At 41.0% G+C, this 25956-nt stretch overlaps 1 protein-coding gene across 1 annotated transcript in view; it reads right to left on the minus strand.

Moving 5' to 3' along the window:
- LOC106573237 (sodium-dependent dopamine transporter) overlaps positions 1–25956 on the minus strand; it is a 79713-nt gene that overhangs the window by 17399 nt on the left and 36358 nt on the right. The window contains exons 2-4 of the mRNA XM_082975980.1: positions 11052–11298; positions 7705–7836; positions 1733–1952 (exon numbers count right to left, since the gene is read on the minus strand). Of these exons, the coding sequence (XP_082832106.1) occupies positions 1733–1952; positions 7705–7836; positions 11052–11298 (599 nt within the window). The remainder of the gene's footprint in view (positions 1–1732; positions 1953–7704; positions 7837–11051; positions 11299–25956) is intronic.

Here is a 25956-nt window from a genome sequence, read left to right on the forward strand (position 1 = left end):
AGTAGAAGTAGAAGAAGAAGAAGAAGAAGTAGTAGAAGTAGTAGAAGTAGAAGAAGAAGTAGTAGAAGTAGAAGAAGTAGTAGTAGTAGTAGAAGAAGAAGAAGTAGTAGTAGTAGAAGAAGAAGAAGAAGAAGTAGTAGAAGTAAAAGAAGAAGAAGAAGAAGAGGATACCTTTGTGTCAACTGAATGGCCTTGACTCAGACTAGATGAAATTGCTCCCAGGTGGAGATAAAGATAGTGACTGCCTGTCTGTCCATGACTCCATGACAGGCCTGAATTGTCAAAACAAACCGCCTTTGCTAAAAATATGAGACACCTGTTAATCTAACAAGAACACTGGATACAGTGTCTCCATGGACGACCAGGAGTATGAAGACATGGATACAGTATCTCCATGGACGACCAGGAGTATGAAGACATGGATACAGTATCTCCATGGACGACCAGGAGTATAGACACATGGATACAGTATCTCCATGGACGACCAGGAGTATGAAGACATGGATACAGTATCTCCATGGACGACCAGGAGTATAGACACATGGATACAGTATCTCCATGGACGACCAGGAGTATAGACACATGGATACAGTATCTCCATGGACGACCAGGAGTATGAAGACATGGATACAGTATCTCCATGGACGACCAGGAGAATGAAGACATGGATACAGTATCTCCATGGACGACCAGGAGAATGAAGACATGGATACAGTATCTCCATGGACGACCAGGAGAATGAAGACATGGATACAGTATCTCCATGGACGACCAGGAGTATGAAGACATGGATACAGTATCTCCATGGACGACCAGGAGAATGAAGACATGGATACAGTATCTCCATGGACGACCAGGAGAATGAAGACATGGATACAGAATCTCCATGGACGACCAGGAGTATGAAGACATGGATACAGTATCTCCATGGACGACCAGGAGAATGAAGACATGGATACAGTATCTCCATGGACGACCAGGAGAATGAAGACATGGATACAGTATCTCCATGGACGACCAGGAGTATAGACACATGGATACAGTATCTCCATGGACGACCAGGAGTATAGACACATGGATACAGTATCTCCATGGACGACCAGGAGTATAGACACATGGATACAGTATCTCCATGGACGACCAGGAGAATGAAGACATGGATACAGTATCTCCATGGACAACCAGGAGTATGAAGACATGGATACAGAATCTCCATGGACGACCAGGAGAATGAAGACATGGATACAGTATCTCCATGGACGACCAGGAGTATGAAGACATGGATACAGTATCTCCATGGACGACCAGGAGAATGAAGACATGGATACAGTATCTCCATGGACGACCAGGAGAATGAAGACATGGATACAGTATCTCCATGGACGACCAGGAGTATGAAGACATGGATACAGTATCTCCATGGACGACCAGGAGTATGAAGACATGGATACAGTATCTCCATGGACGACCAGGAGAATGAAGGTATGGATACACATAGACCAGGATGTGAACCTCTGGCTCTCTCAGGCACAATGTCTTCTGGGTCCAGGTTTCAAATAAAGTCTGATTATGAATGTGCACATTTGTGTAATTTAATGCCAAAGAGAGAAAAAGGTGAAGCTGGTCCCTCTCAAAATGCCCATACTTGACATGAACAAAGCAACAATACTTTAAGAAAGAAGTCAACAGTCTCTGTTCAGACTTGGATCTAGAGACGAAACACAAGACTCACTCAAAGTACTCGGCTGCGGGGGTGGACTTGTGTGTGTCGTTGAGGGAGTTGTTGAAGGCCCAGAGGTCCGAGCAGTTGGGGCTGTTCCAGGTGTTGTTGCAGTGGACCCAGGGTAGCTCCCCGGTGAAGGAAGAGAACAGGTAGAACAGGGCCCAGGCTATAATCACGTTGTAGTAGAAGCCCACATACAGACTGATCAGGATCACTGTGAAACCAACACCTGGGGAAAAGGCGAAAGGTGAAAGGTCATAGTTCAAGATCACAATGGTTTAGAATACAGGCTCAGACTATAGCAGAGGTAGACAGAAAACACAAAACAGGGCAAAATATCACAGTAAATAATTGATATCAGCTGGAAGTATCACAAAGGCCAAAGGTCATATCTGCTCCTGGATACCTCAAATAAAACCACCTACTTTGAACGTCAACACTCTAAATTCTTACATATTTACATAATACTTCACAAGTAAACTAGGCAGAAGACTTGATAACACAGAATTTAAAGAGCGCTTAAAAAAATAACAAGACAAACTTTCTAAAGGTTGGCCTCTGCGGTCTCCTCTCTACGCTTTATTTATCCCCAGATCTGCCCTTTCTGAGCATTTAGCACCGTGTCCACGCTCTACTGTTCACTTTCATCATAACCTTTAGGACTAACTGGTGTCCATCTCTTTCATTCTGATGGCGATATGATGTCCTGGCTCTTTTTCATCTAGAAGAAGTGATATTTATTGAGGCAGAATCATTAGCATCACCAGTGATCATGTCGTCTTTTCAAAACATTGATCGTTAGGAAAAATAAATATGTGGATCAGATGTAATTGCAGCGATTCCCTGTTGAGTGACAGCTGCTATTCTCTCTGTCTCAGCTAGGGGGCTGGGTGCATGTGAGACTGCTGATTAAAACGTTAACATCCAATACTGACACTCAGTCAGGGACACTAAGATAGAGACAGATAGACTGGCGGATGGATGAAAGGATAGATGGCTGGATGGCTGGATGGATGGATGGCTGGGTGGGTGGCTGGATGGATGGATGGATGGATGGATGGATGGCTGGATGGATGGGTGGTTGGCTGGATGGCTGGATGGCTGGCTGGGTGGGTGGTTGGCTGGATGAATGGCTGGATGGATCGGATGGCTGGGTGGGTGGTTGGCTGGATGAATGGCTGGATGGATGGATGGCATGGGTGGGTGGTTGGGTGGGTGGCTGGGTGGTTGGCTGGGTGAGTGGGTGGATGGGTGGCTGGATGGATGGCTGGGTGGTTGGGCGGGTGGGTGGGTGGGTGGGTGGGTGGTTGGATGGATGGAAAGACCGGCTGCCTTCAAACTTGGTTTGATGTTATCATCTATGCATAGCCACTAATAACTATACCTACATGTACATATTACCTCAACTAACCGGTGCCCCCACACATTGACTCTGTACCGGTACCCCCTGTATATAGCCTCCACATTGACTCTGTACCAGTACCCCCTGTATATAGCCTCCACATTGACTCTGTACCGGTACCCCCTATATAAAGCCTCCACATTGACTCTGTACTGGTACCCCCCTGTATATAGTCTCCACATTGACTCTGTACCGGTACCCCCTGTATATAGTCTCCACATTGACTCTGTACCAGTACCCCCTGTATATAGCCTCCACATTGACTCTGTACCGGTACCCCCTGTATATAGTCTCGCTATTGTTATTTACTGCTGCTCTTTAATTACTTGTTTTATTTCTTATTCTTATCCGTATTTCTTTTAACTGCATTGTTGGTTAGGGACTCGTAAGTAAGCATTTCACTGTGAGGTCTACTACACCTGTTGTATTCAGCATTTCACTGTGAGGTCTACTACACCTGTTGTATTCAGCATTTCACTGTAAGGTCTACTACACCTGTTGTATTCAGCATTTCACTGTAAGGTCTACTACACCTGTTGTATTCAGCATTTCACTGTAAGGTCTACTACACCTGTTGTATTCAGCATTTCACTGTAAGGTCTACTACACCTGTTGTATTCAGCATTTCACTGTAAGGTCTACTACACCTGTTGTAGTCAGGCATTTCACTGTGAGGTCTACTACACCTGTTGTATTCAGCATTTCACTGTAAGGTCTACTACACCTGTTGTATTCAGCATTTCACTGTAAGGTCTACTACACCTGTTGTATTCAGCATTTCTCTGTAAGGTCTACTACACCTGTTGTATTCAGCATTTCTCTGTAAGGTCTACTACACCTGTTGTATTCAGCATTTCACTGTAAGGTCTACTACACCTGTTGTATTCAGCATTTCACTGTAAGGTCTACAACATCTGTTGTATTCAGCATTTCACTGTAAGGTCTACTACACCTGTTGTATTCAGCATTTCACTGTAAGGTCTACTACACCTGTTGTATTCAGCATTTCACTGTAAGGTCTACTACACCTGTTGTATTCAGCATTTCACTGTAAGGTCTACACCTGTTGTATTCAGCATTTCTCTGTAAGGTCTACTACACCTGTTGTATTCAGCATTTCTCTGTAAGGTCTACTACACCTGTTGTATTCAGCATTTCACTGTAAGGTCTACTACACCTGTTGTATTCAGCATTTCACTGTAAGGTCTACAACACCTGTTGTATTCAGCATTTCACTGTAAGGTCTACTACACCTGTTGTATTCAGCATTTCACTGTAAGGTCTACTACACCTGTTGTATTCAGCATTTCACTGTAAGGTCTACTACACCTGTTGTATTGGGCATTTCACTGTAAGGTCTACACCTGTTGTATTCGGGCGCATGTGACTAATAAAATTTGTTTTGATTTGATTAAAAACAGAAACACCATTGAAACAAGGACTTTACCTCACTACGTTACACTGAAACCTTTAAGTGGAGAGACTATGAAACCTCCCCCAGACAGTAAACACATTAAATAGTGACAGGTCAACAACAGCAGATCAATGTCCAGAGCACCGCCTGCAGCACCGTGGTTATGATGGAGGAGGGGGGTCCAGAGCACCGTCTGCAGCACCGTGGTTATGATGGAGGAGGGAGGGGGGTCCAGAGCACCGTCTGCAGCACCGTGGTTATGATGGGGGGGGGGGGGTCCAGAGCACCGCCTGCAGCACCGTGGTTATGATGGAGGAGGAGGGGGTCCAGAGCACCGTCTGCAGCACCGTGGTTATGATGGAGGAGGGGGGGGGTGGTCCAGAGCACCGTCTGCAGCACCGTGGTTATGATGGAGGAGGGGGGGGTCCAGAGCACCGTCTGCAGCACCGTGGTTATGATGGAGGAGGGAGGGGTCCAGAGCACCGTCTGCAGCACCGTGGTTATGATGGAGGGGGGGGGGGGGGGGGGGGGTCCAGAGCACCGCCTGCAGCACCGTGGTTATGATGGAGGAGGGGGGGGTCCAGAGCACCATCTGCAGCACCGTGGTTATGATGGAGGAGGGGGGGGGGGGGTCCAGAGCACCGTCTGCAGCACCGTGGTTATGATGGAGGAGGGGGGGGGTCCAGAGCACCATCTGCAGCACCGTGGTTATGATGGAGGAGGGGTCCAGAGCACCGCCTGCAGCACCGTGGTTATGATGGAGGAGGGGGTCCAGAGCACCGTCTGCAGCACCGTGGTTATGATGGAGGAGGGGGGTTCCAGAGCACCGTCTGCAGCACCGTGGTTATGATGGAGGAGGGGGGGGGGGTCCAGAGCACCGTCTGCAGCACCGTGGTTATGATGGCGGGGTGGGGTCCAGAGCACCGTCTGCAGCACCGTGGTTATGATGGAGGAGGGGGGTCCAGAGCACCGTCTGCAGCACCGTGGTTATGATGGAGGAGGGGGGGGGGGGTCCAGATTACCGTCTGCAGCACCGTGGTTATGATGGAGGGGGGGGGGGGTCCAGATTACCGTCTGCAGCACCGTGGTTATGATGGGGGGGGGGGGGGGGTCCAGAGCACCGTCTGCAGCACCGCGGTTATGATGGAGGAGGGGGGGGGGTCCAGAGCACCGCCTGCAGCACCGTGGTTATGATGTAGGAGGGGGGGGTCCAGAGCACCATCTGCAGCACCGTGGTTATGATGGAGGAGGAGGGGGGTCCAGAGCACCGTCTGCAGCACCGTGGTTATGATGGAGGAGGGGGGGGGGGTCCAGAGCACCGTCTGCAGCACCGTGGTTATGATGGAGGAGGGGTCCAGAGCACCGCCTGCAGCACCGTGGTTATGATGGAGGAGGGGGTCCAGAGCACCGTCTGCAGCACCGTGGTTATGATGGAGGAGGGGGGTTCCAGAGCACCGTCTGCAGCACCGTGGTTATGATGGAGGAGGGGGGGGTCCAGAGCACCATCTGCAGCACCGTGGTTATGATGGAGGAGGAGGGGGGTCCAGAGCACCGTCTGCAGCACCGTGGTTATGATGGAGGAGGGGGGGGGGGGTCCAGAGCACCGTCTGCAGCACCGTGGTTATGATGGAGGAGGGGTCCAGAGCACCGCCTGCAGCACCGTGGTTATGATGGAGGAGGGGGTCCAGAGCACCGTCTGCAGCACCGTGGTTATGATGGAGGAGGGGGGTTCCAGAGCACCGTCTGCAGCACCGTGGTTATGATGGAGGAGGGGGGGGGTCCAGAGCACCGTCTGCAGCACCGTGGTTATGATGGCGGGGTGGGGTCCAGAGCACCGTCTGCAGCACCGTGGTTATGATGGAGGAGGGGGGTCCAGAGCACCGTCTGCAGCACCGTGGTTATGATGGAGGAGGGGGGGGTCCAGATTACCGTCTGCAGCAACGTGGTTATGATGGAGGGGGGGGGGGGGGTCCAGATTACCGTCTGCAGCACCGTGGTTATGATGGAGGGGGGGGGGTCCAGAGCACCGTCTGCAGCACCGTGGTTATGATGGAGGAGGGGGGGGGTCCAGAGCACCGTCTGCAGCACCGTGGTTATGATGGAGGGGGGGGGGGGTCCAGAGCACCGTCTGCAGCACCGTGGTTATGATGGGGGGGGGGGGGGGGGGGTCCAGAGCACCGTCTGCAGCACCGTGGTTATGATGGAGGGTCCAGAGCACCGTCTGCAGCACCGTGGTTATGATGGAGGGGGGGTCCAGAGCACCGCCTGCAGCACCGTGGTTATGATGGAGGAGGGGGGGGTCCAGAGCACCATCTGCAGCACCGTGGTTATGATGGAGGGGGGGTCCAGAGCACCGTCTGCAGCACCGTGGTTATGATGGAGGAGGGGGGGGTCCAGAGCACCGTCTGCAGCACCGTGGTTATGATGGAGGAGGGGGGGGGGGGGGTCCAGAGCACCGCCTGCAGCACCGTGGTTATGATGGAGGGGGGGGGGGGTCCAGAGCACCGCCTGCAGCACCGTGGTTATGATGGAGGAGGGGCGTCCAGAGCACCGTCTGCAGCACCGTGGTTATGATGGAGGGGTGGTCCAGAGCACCGTCTGCAGCACCGTGGTTATGATGGAGGGGGGGGGGGGGTGTCCAGAGCACCGCCTGCAGCACCGTGGTTATGATGGAGGGGGGGGGGGGGGGTCCAGAGCACCGCCTGCAGCACCGTGGTTATGATGGAGGGGGGGGGGGGTCCAGAGCACCGCCTGCAGCACTGTGGTTATGATGGGTGGGGGGGGTGTTAGAATGTGACAGAGAAGGTCACATTTCTTCTTTTGACACTTGTCATGTTAATTGGATGGTTTCCGCTCACCGGAGTGTTTATCGATGTGTTGGAAAGTACGGGAAGATTGGCCCAAAATGGGTTTATCACCAAAGACAGAGAGACTCTAAAAGCCAATTTTCAGTCTTCCATCTGACTGGCGTTGTTTGGGTATAAACAATGGTAGTTATCTTAACACACACACACACACACACACACACACACACACTCACACACACACACACACACACACACACACACACACACAACACACACACACACACACACACACACACACACACACACACACACACACACACACACACACACTCTCTCTCTCTCTGTCTCTCTCTCCTACCTTTGAATATGGGGCAGATCTTCCAGACGCCAGCAGCGCCCTCTCTGTTGTATTGTCCCAGAGCCAGTTCCATATAGAACAGAGGCATGCCTGCTATCACCATGAAGAACAGGTAGGGCACCAGGAACGCTCCTACAGGGAATAGAGAGACATAAGGCTACATTAAGGCTTCATAACACATACAGTACATAGCATATTCATAACAATACAACATTCTATCACCATAAAGAACAGGTAGGGCACCAGGAACGCTCCTACAGGGAATAGAGAGACATAAGGCTACATTAAGGCTTCATAACACATACAGTACATAGCATATTCATAACAATACAACATTCTATCACCATGAAGAACAGGTAGGGCACCAGGAACGCTCCTACAGGGGACAGAGACACAGGACAGGATGACATGACATAGTACATACATAATGCCTTCATAACACATTCATAGCCTATACATAGCGGTATCACCATGAAGAACAGGTAGGGCACCAGGAACGCTCATATAGAGGACAGAGAGAGTACCTACATAATGGCTTTATAACACAGTCATAACCTATACATAAGCAATTCATAAGCATGTCTGCTATCTGCATGAAGAACTGGTAGGGCACCAGGAACGCTCCTATACGGCACAGGGCTTCATAAGGCGCATAAGGGCTTCATAACACAGGCATAACCATACTTAGAGCATTGATAGGAACAGGTAGGGGACCAGGAAAGCTTATTTTGAAGGCAGAGGGACAGGACAGGATGAATGACATAGTCTTGCCCGGCCATCCTTTCCATTCTGATCTAGTTGAGCCTGAGAGTCTGAGGCTAGACATGACAATACATGACAATAACGGTAGGGACATCTTATTTAAATGGAACCTACTTAAGGGCTTCATTAAACATTCATTACCATGCATAGCACATTCATATGCATGTATGATGAAATTGAATTGAAATTGAATTGAACCAACATCCTGCAAAATAATGAAAATGCAAGAACAAAATGCTATACTGTTATTTGACCAACTCAGTTAGCGTTCTGTGTTAAACAACCGTAATAGGTGGAACTAATTGTTGTAGACAATCAGCAGTTTGATCAGCTGGGGAGATCTCTTTAATCTTTAAAGGGTAAGGTCTCACACACCCCATCATCCCTACCGCCTGCTCAAACACACATAGATAAGGATTCATCATCCTCTCTCTCTCTCTCTCTCTCTCTCTCTCTGTCTCTCTCTCTCTCTCTCTCTCTCTCTGTCTCTCTCTCTCTCTCTCTCTCTCTCTCTGTGTCTCCCTGTCTCTCTGTCTCTCTCTCTGTCTCCCTGTCTCTCTGTCTCTCTCTCTGTCTCCTCTCTCTCTCTCTCTCTCTCTCTCTCTCTCTCTCTCCCTGTCTCTCTCTCTCTCTCTCTCTCTCTCTCTCTCTCTCTCTCTCTCTCTCTTCTCAATTCAATTCAATTCAAGGGGCTTTATTGGCATGGGAAACATATGTTTACATTGTCAAAGCAAGTGAAATGGATAAATAAAAGTCAAATAAACAATAAAAATGAACAGTAAACATTACACTCACAAAAGTTCCAAAACAATAAAGACATTTCAAATGTCATATTATGTATATATACAGTGTTGTAACGATGTGCAAATGGTTAAAGTACAAAAGGGAAAATAAATAAACATAAATATGGGTTGTATTTACAATGGTGTTTGTTCTTCACTGGTTGACCTTTTCTTGTGGCAACAGGTCACAAATCTTGCTGCTGTGATGTCACACTGTGGTATTTCACCCAGATAGATATGGGAGTTTATCAAAATTGGATTTGTGTCTGTTTAATCTGAGGGGAAATATGTGTCTCTAATATGGTCCTACATTTGGCAGGAGGTTAGGAAGTGCAGCTCAGTTTCCACCTCATTTTGTGGACAGTGTGCACATAGCCCTGTCTTCTCTTGAAAGTCAGGTCTGCCTACGGCGACATTTCTCAATAGCAAGGCTATGCTCAACTGAGTCTGTACATAGTCAAGAGCTTTCCTTAAGTTTGGGTCAGTCACAGTGGTCAGGTATTCTGCCACTGTGTACTCTCTGTTTAGGGGCCAAATAGCATTTTAGTTTGCTTTGATTTTCTGTTAATTCTTTCCAATGTCTCACGTAATTATCTTTTTGTTTTCTCATTATTTGGTTGGTTCTAATTGTGTTGCTGTCCTGGGGCTCTGTGGGGTCTGTTTGTGTTTGTGAACAGAGCCCCAGGACCAGCTTGCTTCTCCAGGTTCATCTCTCTGTAGGTGATGGATTTCTTATGGATGGTTTGGGAATCACTTCCTTTTAGGTGGTTGTAGAATTTAATGTCTATTTTCTGGATTTTGAAATGTAGTGGGTATAATTAGCGGACACCAGACCTCACAACCATAAAGGGCAATGGGTTCTATAACTGATTCAAGTATTTTTAGCCAAATCCTAATTGGTATGTCGAATTGATGGCATAGAAGGGCCTTCTTGCCTTGTATCTCAGATCGTTCACAGCTTTGTGGAAGTTACCTGTGGTGCTGATGTTTAGGCCGAGGTATGTATAGTTTTTTGTGTGCTCTAGGACAACGGTGTCTAGATGGAATTTGTATTTGTGGTCCTGGCGACTGGACCTTTTTTGGAACACCATTATTTTTGTCTTACTGATTTACTGTCAAGGCCCAGGTCTGACAGAATCTGTGCAGAATATCTCTCTCTTTCTTTGTCTTTCTCTCCATCTCTCTTTCTCTCTCCCTCCCTCCATCTCACCTCCTCCGTTCTTATAACAGAGATAGGGGAACCTCCACACACTCCCTCCCTCCATCTCACCTCCTCCGTTCTTATAACAGAGATAGGGGAACCTCCACACACTCCCTCCCTCCATCTCACCTCCTCCGTTCTTATAGCAGAGATAGGGGAACCTCCACACACTCCCTCCCTCCATCTCACCTCCTCCGTTCTTATAGCAGAGATAGGGGAACCTCCACACACTCCCTCCCTCCATCTCACCTCCTCCGTTCTTATAACAGAGATAGGGGAACCTCCACACACTCCCTCGCTCCTTCTCACCTCCTCCGTTCTTACAACAGAGATAGGGGAACCTCCACACACTCCCTCCATCCATCTCACCTCATCCGTTCTTATAACAGAGATAGGGGAACCTCCACACACTCCCTCCCTCCATCTCACCTATGTTCTTATAACAGAGATAGGGGAACCTCCACACACTCCCTCCCTCCATCTCACCTCCTCCGTTCTTATAACAGAGATAGGGGAAGCTCCACACACTCCCTCCCTCCATCTCACCTCCTCCGTTCTTATAGCAGAGATAGGGGAACCTCCACACACTCCCTCCATCTCACCTCCTCCGTTCTTATAGCAGAGATAGGGGAACCTCCACACGTTGGCCAGGTCCACAGCGAACCCTATCACCGACAGGAGAAAGTCGATCTTCTTCCCCCAGGTCTCCCTCTCTTCTCCAGGGACAGGGGTGTGTCCGTGACTGGGGCCCAGAGCATGGCCGTGGCCGTGGGGGTGTCCAGCAGGGCTGACCAACGAGGAGGTGGTGAACTGGACCCCGTTGTGCTCCTTCACCAGAATCAGCTCCACCTAATATATCAGAATATATGTCATGTAGCTATGTCATCTACAACCACTCCACATAATATATCAGAATATATGTCATGTAGCTATGTCATCTACAACCACTCCACCTAATATATCAGAATATATGTCATGTAGCTATGTCATCTACAACCACTCCACCTAATATATCAGAATATATGTCATGTAGCTATGTCATCAACAACCACTCCACCTAATATATTAGAATATATGTCATGTAGCTATGTCACTGTTATCTACAACCACTCCACCTAATATATCAGTATATATGTCATGTAGCTATGTCATCTACAACCACTCCACCTAATATATCAGAATATATGTCATGTAGCTATGTCATCTACAACCACTCCACCTAATATATCAGAATATATGTCATGTAGCTATGTCACTGTCATCTACAACCACTCCACCTAATATATCAGAATATATGTCATGTAGCTATGTCACTGTTATCTACAACCACTCCACCTAATATATCAGAATATATGTCATGTAGCTATGTCATCTACAACCACTCCACCTAATATATCAGAATATATGTCATGTAGCTATGTCACTGTCATCTACAACCACTCCACCTAATATATCAGAATATATGTCATGTAGCTATGTCACTGTTATCTACAACCACTCCACCTAATATATCAGAATATATGTCATGTAGCTATGTCATCTACAACCACTCCACCTAATATATCAGAATATATGTCATGTAGCTATGTCATCTACAACCACTCCACCTAATATATCAGAATATATGTCATGTAGCTATGTCACTGTCATCTACAACCACTCCACCTAATATATCAGAATATATGTCATGCAGCTATGTCATCTACAACCACTCCACCTAATTTATCAGAATATATGTCATGTAGCTATGTCATCTACAACCACTCCACCTAATATATCAGAATATATGTCATGTAGCTATGTCACTGTTATCTACAACCACTCCACCTAATATATCAGAATATATGTCATGTAGCTATGTCACTGTTATCTACAACCACTCCACCTAATATATCAGAATATATGTCATGTAGCTATGTCATCTACAACCACTCCACCTAATATATCAGAATATATGTCATGTAGCTATGTCACTGTTATCTACAACCACTCCACCTAATATATCAGAATATATGTCATGTAGCTATGTCATCTACAACCACTCCACCTAATATATCAGAATATATGTAATGTAGCTATGTCACTGTCATCTACAACCACTCCACCTAATATATCAGAATATATGTCATGTAGCTATGTCATCTACAACCACTCCACCTAATATATCAGAATATATGTCATGTAGCTATGTCACTGTCATCTACAACCACTCCACCTAATATATCAGAATATATGTCATGTAGCTATGTCACTGTTATCTACAACCACTCCACCTAATATATCAGAATATATGTCATGTAGCTATGTCATCTACAACCACTCCACCTAATATATCAGAATATATGTCATGTAGCTATGTCATCAACAACCACTCCACCTAATATATTAGAATATATGTCATGTAGCTATGTCACTGTTATCTACAACCACTCCACCTAATATATCAGTATATATGTCATGTAGCTATGTCATCTACAACCACTCCACCTAATATATCAGAATATATGTCATGTAGCTATGTCATCTACAACCACTCCACCTAATATATCAGAATATATGTCATGTAGCTATGTCACTGTCATCTACAACCACTCCACCTAATATATCAGAATATATGTCATGTAGCTATGTCACTGTTATCTACAACCACTCCACCTAATATATCAGAATATATGTCATGTAGCTATGTCATCTACAACCACTCCACCTAATATATCAGAATATATGTCATGTAGCTATGTCACTGTCATCTACAACCACTCCACCTAATATATCAGAATATATGTCATGTAGCTATGTCACTGTTATCTACAACCACTCCACCTAATATATCAGAATATATGTCATGTAGCTATGTCATCTACAACCACTCCACCTAATATATCAGAATATATGTCATGTAGCTATGTCATCTACAACCACTCCACCTAATATATCAGAATATATGTCATGTAGCTATGTCACTGTCATCTACAACCACTCCACCTAATATATCAGAATATATGTCATGCAGCTATGTCATCTACAACCACTCCACCTAATTTATCAGAATATATGTCATGTAGCTATGTCATCTACAACCACTCCACCTAATATATCAGAATATATGTCATGTAGCTATGTCACTGTTATCTACAACCACTCCACCTAATATATCAGAATATATGTCATGTAGCTATGTCACTGTTATCTACAACCACTCCACCTAATATATCAGAATATATGTCATGTAGCTATGTCATCTACAACCACTCCACCTAATATATCAGAATATATGTCATGTAGCTATGTCACTGTTATCTACAACCACTCCACCTAATATATCAGAATATATGTCATGTAGCTATGTCATCTACAACCACTCCACCTAATATATCAGAATATATGTAATGTAGCTATGTCACTGTCATCTACAACCACTCCACCTAATATATCAGAATATATGTCATGTAGCTATGTCATCTACAACCACTCCACCTAATATATCAGAATATATGTCATGTAGCTATGTCACTGTCATCTACAACCACTCCACCTAATATATCAGAAAATATGTCATGTAGCTATGTCACTGTTATCTACAACCACTCCACCTAATATATCAGAATATATGTCATGTAGCTATGTCATCTACAACCACTCCACCTAATATATCAGAATATATGTCATGTAGCTATGTCACTGTCATCTACAACCACTCCACCTAATATATCAGAATATAGGTCATGTAGCTATGTCATCTACAACCACTCCACCTAATTTATCAGAATATATGTCATGTAGCTATGTCATCTACAACCACTCCACCTAATATATCAGAATATATGTCATGTAGCTATGTCACTGTTATCTACAACCACTCCACCTAATATATCAGAATATATGTCATGTAGCTATGTCACTGTTATCTACAACCACTCCACCTAATATATCAGAATATATGTCATGTAGCTATGTCATCTACAACCACTCCACCTAATATATCAGAATATATGTCATGTAGCTATGTCACTGTTATCTACAACCACTCCACCTAATATATCAGAATATATGTCATGTAGCTATGTCATCTACAACCACTCTACCTAATATATCAGAATATATGTAATGTAGCTATGTCACTGTCATCTACAACCACTCCACCTAATATATCAGAATATATGTCATGTAGCTATGTCATCTACAACCACTCCACCTAATATATCAGAATATATGTCATGTAGCTATGTCACTGTCATCTACAACCACTCCACCTAATATATCAGAATATATGTCATGTAGCTATGTCACTGTTATCTACAACCACTCCACCTAATATATCAGAATATATGTCATGTAGCTATGTCATCTACAACCACTCCACCTAATATATCAGAATATATGTCATGTAGCTATGTCATCTACAACCACTCCACCTAATATATCAGAATATATGTCATGTAGCTATGTCATCTACAACCACTCCACCTAATATATCAGAATATATGTCATGTAGCTATGTCACTGTCATCTACAACCACTCCACCTAATATATTAGAATATATGTCATGTAGCTATGTCACTGTTATCTACAACCACTCCACCTAATATATCAGAATATATGTCATGTAGCTATGTCATCTACAACCACTCCACCTAATATATCAGAATATATGTCATGTAGCTATGTCACTGTTATCTACAACCACTCCACCTAATATATCAGAATATGTGTCATGTAGCTATGTCATCTACAACCACTCCACCTAATATATCAGAATATATGTCATGTAGCTATGTCATCTACAACCACTCCACCTAATATATCAGAATATATGTCATGTAGCTATGTCACTGTTATCTACAACCACTCCAACCTAATATATCAGAATATATGTCATGTAGCTATGACACTGTCATCTACAACCACTCCACCTAATATATCAGAATATATGTCATGTAGCTATGTCATCTACAACCACACCACCTAATATATCAGAATATATGTCATGTAGCTATGTCATCTACAACCACTCCACCTAATATATCAGAATATATGTCATGTAGCTATGTCACTGTCATCTACAACCTCTCCACCTAATATATCAGAATATATGTCATGTAGCTATGTCACTGTTATCTACAACCACTCCACCTAATATATCAGAATATATGTCATGTAGCTATGTCATCTACAACCACTCCACCTAATATATCAGAATATATGTCATGTAGCTATGTCATCTACAACCACTCCACCTAATATATCAGAATATATGTCATGTAGCTATGTCACTGTCATCTACAACCACTCCACCTAATATATCAGAATATATGTCATGTAGCTATGTCACTGTTATCTACAACCACTCCACCTAATATATCAGAATATATGTCATGTAGCTATGTCATCTACAACCACTCCACCTAATATATCAGAATATATGTCATGTAGCTATGTCACTGTTATCTACAACCACTCCACCTAATATATCAGAATATATGTCATGTAGCTATGTCACTGTTATCTACAACCACTCTACCTAATATATCAGAATATATGTAATGTAGCTATGTCACTGTCATCTACAACCACTCCACCTAATATATCAGAATATATGTCATGTAGCTATGTCATCTACAACCACTCCACCTAATATATCAGAATATATGTCATGTAGCTATGTCACTGTCATCTACAACCACTCCACCTAATATATCAGTATATATGTCATGTAGCTATGTCACTGTTATCTACAACCACTCCACCTAATATATCAGAATATATGTCATGTAGCTATGTCATCTACAACCACTCCACCTAATATATCAGAATATATGTCATGTAGCTATGTCATCTACAACCACTCCACCTAATATATCAGAATATATGTCATGTAGCTATGTCATCTACAACCACTCCACCTAATATATTAGAATATATGTCATGTAGCTATGTCATCTACAACCACTCCACCTAATATATCAGAATATATGTCATGTAGCTATGTCACTGTCATCTACAACCACTCCACCTAATATATTAGAATATATGTCATGTAGCTATGTCACTGTTATGTACAACCACTCCACCTAATATATCAGAATATATGTCATGTAGCTATGTCATCTACAACCACTCCACCTAATATATCAGAATATATGTCATGTAGCTATGTCACTGTTATCTACAACCACTCCACCTAATATATCTGAATATATGTCATGTAGCTATGTCATCTACAACCACTCCACCTAATATATCAGAATATATGTCATGTAGCTATGTCATCTACAACCACTCCACCTAATATATCAGAATATATGTCATGTAGCTATGTCACTGTCATCTACAACCACTCCACCTAATATATCAGAATATATGTAATGTAGATATGGCATCTACAACCACTCCACCTAATATATCAGAATATATGTCATGTAGCTATGTCATCTACAACCACTCCACCTAATATATCAGAATATATGTCATATAGCTATGTCACTGTCATCTACAACCACTCCACCTAATATATCAGAATATATGTCATGTAGCTATGTCACTGTTATCTACAACCACTCCACCTAATATATCAGAATATATGTCATGTAGCTATGTCATCTACAACCACTCCTCCTAATATATCAGAATATATGTCATGTAGCTATGTCATCTACAACCACTCCACCTAATATATCAGAATATATGTCATGTAGCTATGTCATCTACAACCACTCCACCTAATATATCAGAATATATGTCATGTAGCTATGTCACTGTCATCAACAACCACTCCACCTAATATATAAGAATATATGTCATGTAGCTATGTCACTGTTATCTACAACCACTCCACCTAATGTATCAGAATATATGTCATGTAGCTATGGCATCTACAACCACTCCACCTAATATATCAGAATATATGTCATGTAGCTATGTCACTGTTATCTACAACCACTCCACCTAATATATCAGAATATATGTCATGTAGCTATGTCATCTACAACCACTCCACCTAATATATCAGAATATATGTCATGTAGCTATGTCATCTACAACCACTCCACCTAATATATCAGAATATATGTCATGTAGCTATGTCACTGTTATCTACAACCACTCCACCTAATATATCAGAATATATGTCATGTAGATATGTCACTGTGATCTACAACCACTCCACCTAATATATCAGAATATATGTCATGTACCTATGTCACTGTTATCTACAACCACTCCACCTAATATATCAGAATATATGTCATGTAGATATGTCAACTACAACCACTCCACCTAATATATCAGAATATATGTCATGTAGCTATGTCATCTACAACCACTCCACCTAATATATCAGAATATATGTCATGTAGCTATGTCACTGTCATCTACAACCACTCCACCTAATATATCAGAATATATGTCATATAGCTATGTCACTTTTTTCTACAACCACTCCACCTAATATATCAGAATATATGTCATGTAGCTATGTCACTGTCATCTACAACCACTCCACCTAATATATCAGAATATATGTCATGTAGCTATGTCACTGTTATCTACAACCACTCTACCTAATATATCAGAATATATGTCATGTAGCTATGTCATCTACAACCACTCCACCTAATATATCAGAATATATGTCATGTAGCTATGTCATCTACAACCACTCCACCTAATATATCAGAATATATGTCATGTAGCTATGTCATCTACAACCACTCCACCTAATATATCAGAATATATGTCATGTAGCTATGTCACTGTCATCTACAACCACTCCACCTAATATATTAGAATATATGTCATGTAGATATGTCACTGTTATCTACAACCACTCCACCTAATATATCAGAATATATGTCATGTAGCTATGTCATCTACAACCACTCCACCTAATATATCAGAATATATGTCATGTAGCTATGTCACTGTTATCTACAACCACTCCACCTAATATATCAGAATATATGTCATGTAGCTATGTCATCTACAACCACTCCACCTAATATATCAGAATATATGTCATGTAGCTATGTCATCTACAACCACTCCACCTAATATATCAGAATATATGTCATGTAGCTATGTCACTGTCATCTACAACCACTCCACCTAATATATCAGAATATATGTCATGTAGCTATGTCATCTACAACCACTCCACCTAATATATCAGAATATATGTCATGTAGCTATGTCATCTACAACCACTCCACGTAATATATCAGAATATATGTCATATAGCTATGTAACTGTCATCTATAACCAATCCAACCTAATATATCAGAATATATGTCATGTAGCTATGTCACTGTTATCTACAACCACTCCACCTAATATATCAGAATATATGTCATGTAGCTATGTCATCTACAACCACTCCACCTAATATATCAGAATATATGTCACGTAGCTATGTCATCTACAACCACTCCACCTAATATGTCAGAATATATGTCATGTAGCTATGTCATCTACAACCACTCCACCTAATATATCAGAATATATGTCATGTAGCTATGTCATCTACAACCACTCCACCTAATATATCAGAATATATGTCATGTAGCTATGTCATCTACAACCACTCCACCTAATATATCAGAATATATGTCATGTAGCTATGTCATCTACAACCACTCCACCTAATATATCAGAATATATGTCATGTAGCTATGTCACTGTTATCTACAACCACTCCACCTAATATATCAGAATATATGTCATGTAGCTATGTCACTGTGATCTACAACCACTCCACCTAATATATCAGAATATATGTCATGTACCTATGTCACTGTTATCTACAACCACTCCACCTAATATATCAGAATATATGTCATGTAGATATGTCAACTACAACCACTCCACCTAATATATCAGAATATATGTCATGTAGCTATGTCATCTACAACCACTCCACCTAATATATCAGAATATATGTCATGTAGCTATGTCACTGTCATCTACAACCACTCCACCTAATATATCAGAATATATGTCATATAGCTATGTCACTTTTTTCTACAACCACTCCACCTAATATATCAGAATATATGTCATGTAGCTATGTCACTGTCATCTACAACCACTCCACCTAATATATCAGAATATATGTCATGTAGCTATGTCACTGTTATCTACAACCACTCTACCTAATATATCAGAATATATGTCATGTAGCTATGTCATCTACAACCACTCCACCTAATATATCAGAATATATGTCATGTAGCTATGTCATCTACAACCACTCCACCTAATATATCAGAATATATGTCATGTAGCTATGTCATCTACAACCACTCCACCTAATATATCAGAATATGTGTCATGTAGCTATGTCACTGTCATCTACAACCACTCCACCTAATATATTAGAATATATGTCATGTAGCTATGTCACTGTTATCTACAACCACTCCACCTAATATATCAGAATATATGTCATGTAGCTATGTCATCTACAACCACTCCACCTAATATATCAGAATATATGTCATGTAGCTATGTCACTGTCATCTACAACCACTCCACCTAATATATCAGAATATATGTCATGTAGCTATGTCATCTACAACCACTCCACCTAATATATCAGAATATATGTCATGTAGCTATGTCATCTACAACCACTCCACGTAATATATCAGAATATATGTCATATAACTATGTAACTGTCATCTATAACCAATCCAACCTAATATATCAGAATATATGTCATGTAGCTATGTCACTGTTATCTACAACCACTCCACCTAATATATCAGAATATATGTCATGTAGCTATGTCATCTACAACCACTCCACCTAATATATCAGAATATATGTCACGTAGCTATGTCATCTACAACCACTCCACCTAATATATCAGAATATATGTCATGTAGCTATGTCATCTACAACCACTCCACCTAATATATCAGAATATATGTCATGTAGCTATGTCATCTACAACCACTCCACCTAATATATCAGAATATATGTCATGTAGCTATGTCATCTACAACCACTCCACCTAATATATCAGAATATATGTCATGTAGCTATGTCACTGTTATCTACAACCACTCCACCTAATATATCAGAATATATGTCATGTAGCTATGTCACTGTGATCTACAAACACTCCACCTAATATATCAGAATATATGTCATGTACCTATGTCACTGTTATCTACAACCACTCCACCTAATATATCAGAATATATGTCATGTAGCTATGTCATCTACAACCACTCCACCTAATATATCAGAATATATGTCATGTAGCTATGTCATCTACAACCACTCCACCTAATATATCAGAATATATGTCATGTAGCTATGTCACTGTCATCTACAACCACTCCACCTAATATATCAGAATATATGTCATGTAGCTATGTCATCTACAACCACTCCACCTAATATATCAGAATATATGTCATGTAGCTATGTCATCTACAACCACTCCACATAATATATCAGAATATATGTCATATAGCTATGTAACTGTCATCTACAACCAATCCAACCTAATATATCAGAATATATGTCATGTAGCTATGTCACTGTTATCTACAACCACTCCACCTAATATATCAGAATATATGTCATGTAGCTATGTCATCTACAACCACTCCACCTAATATATCAGAATATATGTCATGTAGCTATGTCATCTACAACCACTCCACCTAATATATCAGAATATATGTCATGTAGCTATGTCATCTACAACCACTCCACCTAATATATCAGAATATATGTCATGTAGCTATGTCATCTACAACCACTCCACCTAATATATCAGAATATATGTCATGTAGCTATGTCACTGTTATCTACAACCACTCCACCTAATATATCAGAATATATGTCATGTAGCTATGTCACTGTGATCTACAACCACTCCACCTAATATATCAGAATATATGTCATGTAGCTATGTCACTGTTATCTACAACCACTCCACCTAATATATCAGAATATATGTCATGTAGATATGTCAACTACAACCACTCCACCTAATATATCAGAATATATGTCATGTAGCTATGTCATCTACAACCACTCCACCTAATATATCAGAATATATGTCATGTAGCTATGTCACTGTCATCTACAACCACTCCACCTAATATATCAGAATATATGTAATGTAGCTATGTCACTTTTTTCTACAACCACTCCACCTAATATATCAGAATATATGTCATGTAGCTATGTCACTGTTATCTACAACCACTCCACCTAATATATCTGAATATATGTCATGTAGCTATGTCATCTACAACCACTCCACCTAATATATCAGAATATATGTCATGGAGCTATGTCATCTACAACCACTCCACCTAATATATCAGAATATATGTCATGTAGCTATGTCACTGTTATCTACAACCACTCCACCTAATATATCAGAATATATGTCATGTAGCTATGTCATCTACAACCACTCCACCTAATATATCACAATATATGTCATGTAGCTATGTCATCTACAACCACTCCACCTAATATATCAGAATATATGTCATGTAGCTATGTCACTGTCATCTACAACCACACCACCTAATATATCAGAATATATGTCATGTAGCTATGTCATCTACAACCACTCCACCTAATATATCAGAATATATGTCATGTAGCTATGTCATCTACAACCACTCCACCTAATATATCAGAATATATGTCATGTAGCTATGTCACTGTCATCTACAACGACTCCACCTAATATATCAGAATATACGTCATGTAGCTATGTCACTGTTATCTACAACCACTCCAACTAATATATCAGAATATATGTCATGTAGATATGTCAACTACAACCACTCCACCTAATATATCAGAATATATGTCATGTAGCTATGTCATCTACAACCACTCCACCTGATATATCAGAATATATGTCATGTAGCTATGTCACTGTCATCTACAACCACTCCACCTAATATATCAGAATATATGTAATGTAGCTATGTCACTTTTTTCTACAACCACTCCACCTAATATATCAGAATATATGTCATGTAGCTATGTCACTGTTATCTACAACCACTCCACCTAATATATCTGAATATATGTCATGTAGCTATGTCATCTACAACCACTCCACCTAATATATCAGAATATATGTCATGGAGCTATGTCATCTACAACCACTCCACCTAATATATCAGAATATATGTCATGTAGCTATGTCACTGTTATCTACAACCACTCCACCTAATATATCAGAATATATGTCATGTAGCTATGTCATCTACAACCACTCCACCTAATATATCACAATATATGTCATGTAGCTATGTCATCTACAACCACTCCACCTAATATATCAGAATATATGTCATGTAGCTATGTCACTGTCATCTACAACCACACCACCTAATATATCAGAATATATGTCATGTAGCTATGTCATCTACAACCACTCCACCTAATATATCAGAATATATGTCATGTAGCTATGTCATCTACAACCACTCCACCTAATATATCAGAATATATGTCATGTAGCTATGTCACTGTCATCTACAACGACTCCACCTAATATATCAGAATATACGTCATGTAGCTATGTCACTGTTATCTACAACCACTCCAACTAATATATCAGAATATATGTCATGTAGCTATGTCACTGTTATCTACAACCACTCCACCTAATATATCAGAATATATGTCATGTAGCTATGTCATCTACAACCACTCCTCCTAATATATCAGAATATATGTCATGTAGCTATGTCATCTACAACCACTCCACCTAATATATCAGAATATATGTCATGTAGCTATGTCATCTACAACCACTCCACGTAATATATCAGAATATATGTCATATAGCTATGTAACTGTCATCTATAACCAATCCAACCTAATATATCAGAATATATGCCATGTAGCTATGTCACTGTTATCTACAACCACTCCACCTAATATATCAGAATATATGTCATGTAGCTATGTCATCTACAACCACTCCACCTAATATATCAGAATATATGTCACGTAGCTATGTCATCTACAACCACTCCACCTAATATGTCAGAATATATGTCATGTAGCTATGTCATCTACAACCACTCCACCTAATATATCAGAATATATGTCATGTAGCTATGTCATCTACAACCACTCCACCTAATATATCAGAATATATGTCATGTAGCTATGTCATCTACAACCACTCCACCTAATATATCAGAATATATGTCATGTAGCTATGTCATCTACAACCACTCCACCTAATATATCAGAATATATGTCATGTAGCTATGTCACTGTTATCTACAACCACTCCACCTAATATATCAGAATATATGTCATGTAGCTATGTCACTGTGATCTACAACCACTCCACCTAATATATCAGAATATATGTCATGTACCTATGTCACTGTTATCTACAACCACTCCACCTAATATATCAGAATATATGTCATGTAGATATGTCAACTACAACCACTCCACCTAATATATCAGAATATATGTCATGTAGCTATGTCATCTACAACCACTCCACCTAATATATCAGAATATATGTCATGTAGCTATGTCACTGTCATCTACAACCACTCCACCTAATATATCAGAATATATGTCATATAGCTATGTCACTTTTTTCTACAACCACTCCACCTAATATATCAGAATATATGTCATGTAGCTATGTCACTGTCATCTACAACCACTCCACCTAATATATCAGAATATATGTCATGTAGCTATGTCACTGTTATCTACAACCACTCTACCTAATATATCAGAATATATGTCATGTAGCTATGTCATCTACAACCACTCCACCTAATATATCAGAATATATGTCATGTAGCTATGTCATCTACAACCACTCCACCTAATATATCAGAATATATGTCATGTAGCTATGTCATCTACAACCACTCCACCTAATATATCAGAATATGTGTCATGTAGCTATGTCACTGTCATCTACAACCACTCCACCTAATATATTAGAATATATGTCATGTAGCTATGTCACTGTTATCTACAACCACTCCACCTAATATATCAGAATATATGTCATGTAGCTATGTCATCTACAACCACTCCACCTAATATATCAGAATATATGTCATGTAGCTATGTCACTGTCATCTACAACCACTCCACCTAATATATCAGAATATATGTCATGTAGCTATGTCATCTACAACCACTCCACCTAATATATCAGAATATATGTCATGTAGCTATGTCATCTACAACCACTCCACGTAATATATCAGAATATATGTCATATAACTATGTAACTGTCATCTATAACCAATCCAACCTAATATATCAGAATATATGTCATGTAGCTATGTCACTGTTATCTACAACCACTCCACCTAATATATCAGAATATATGTCATGTAGCTATGTCATCTACAACCACTCCACCTAATATATCAGAATATATGTCACGTAGCTATGTCATCTACAACCACTCCACCTAATATATCAGAATATATGTCATGTAGCTATGTCATCTACAACCACTCCACCTAATATATCAGAATATATGTCATGTAGCTATGTCATCTACAACCACTCCACCTAATATATCAGAATATATGTCATGTAGCTATGTCATCTACAACCACTCCACCTAATATATCAGAATATATGTCATGTAGCTATGTCACTGTTATCTACAACCACTCCACCTAATATATCAGAATATATGTCATGTAGCTATGTCACTGTGATCTACAAACACTCCACCTAATATATCAGAATATATGTCATGTACCTATGTCACTGTTATCTACAACCACTCCACCTAATATATCAGAATATATGTCATGTAGCTATGTCATCTACAACCACTCCACCTAATATATCAGAATATATGTCATGTAGCTATGTCATCTACAACCACTCCACCTAATATATCAGAATATATGTCATGTAGCTATGTCACTGTCATCTACAACCACTCCACCTAATATATCAGAATATATGTCATGTAGCTATGTCATCTACAACCACTCCACCTAATATATCAGAATATATGTCATGTAGCTATGTCATCTACAACCACTCCACATAATATATCAGAATATATGTCATATAGCTATGTAACTGTCATCTACAACCAATCCAACCTAATATATCAGAATATATGTCATGTAGCTATGTCACTGTTATCTACAACCACTCCACCTAATATATCAGAATATATGTCATGTAGCTATGTCATCTACAACCACTCCACCTAATATATCAGAATATATGTCATGTAGCTATGTCATCTACAACCACTCCACCTAATATATCAGAATATATGTCATGTAGCTATGTCATCTACAACCACTCCACCTAATATATCAGAATATATGTCATGTAGCTATGTCATCTACAACCACTCCACCTAATATATCAGAATATATGTCATGTAGCTATGTCACTGTTATCTACAACCACTCCACCTAATATATCAGAATATATGTCATGTAGCTATGTCACTGTGATCTACAACCACTCCACCTAATATATCAGAATAT

This window comes from Salmo salar, chromosome 05 (genome assembly GCF_965601325.2).
Source record: "Salmo salar chromosome 05, fSalSal1, whole genome shotgun sequence".
Taxonomy (NCBI): Eukaryota; Metazoa; Chordata; class Actinopteri; order Salmoniformes; family Salmonidae; genus Salmo; species Salmo salar.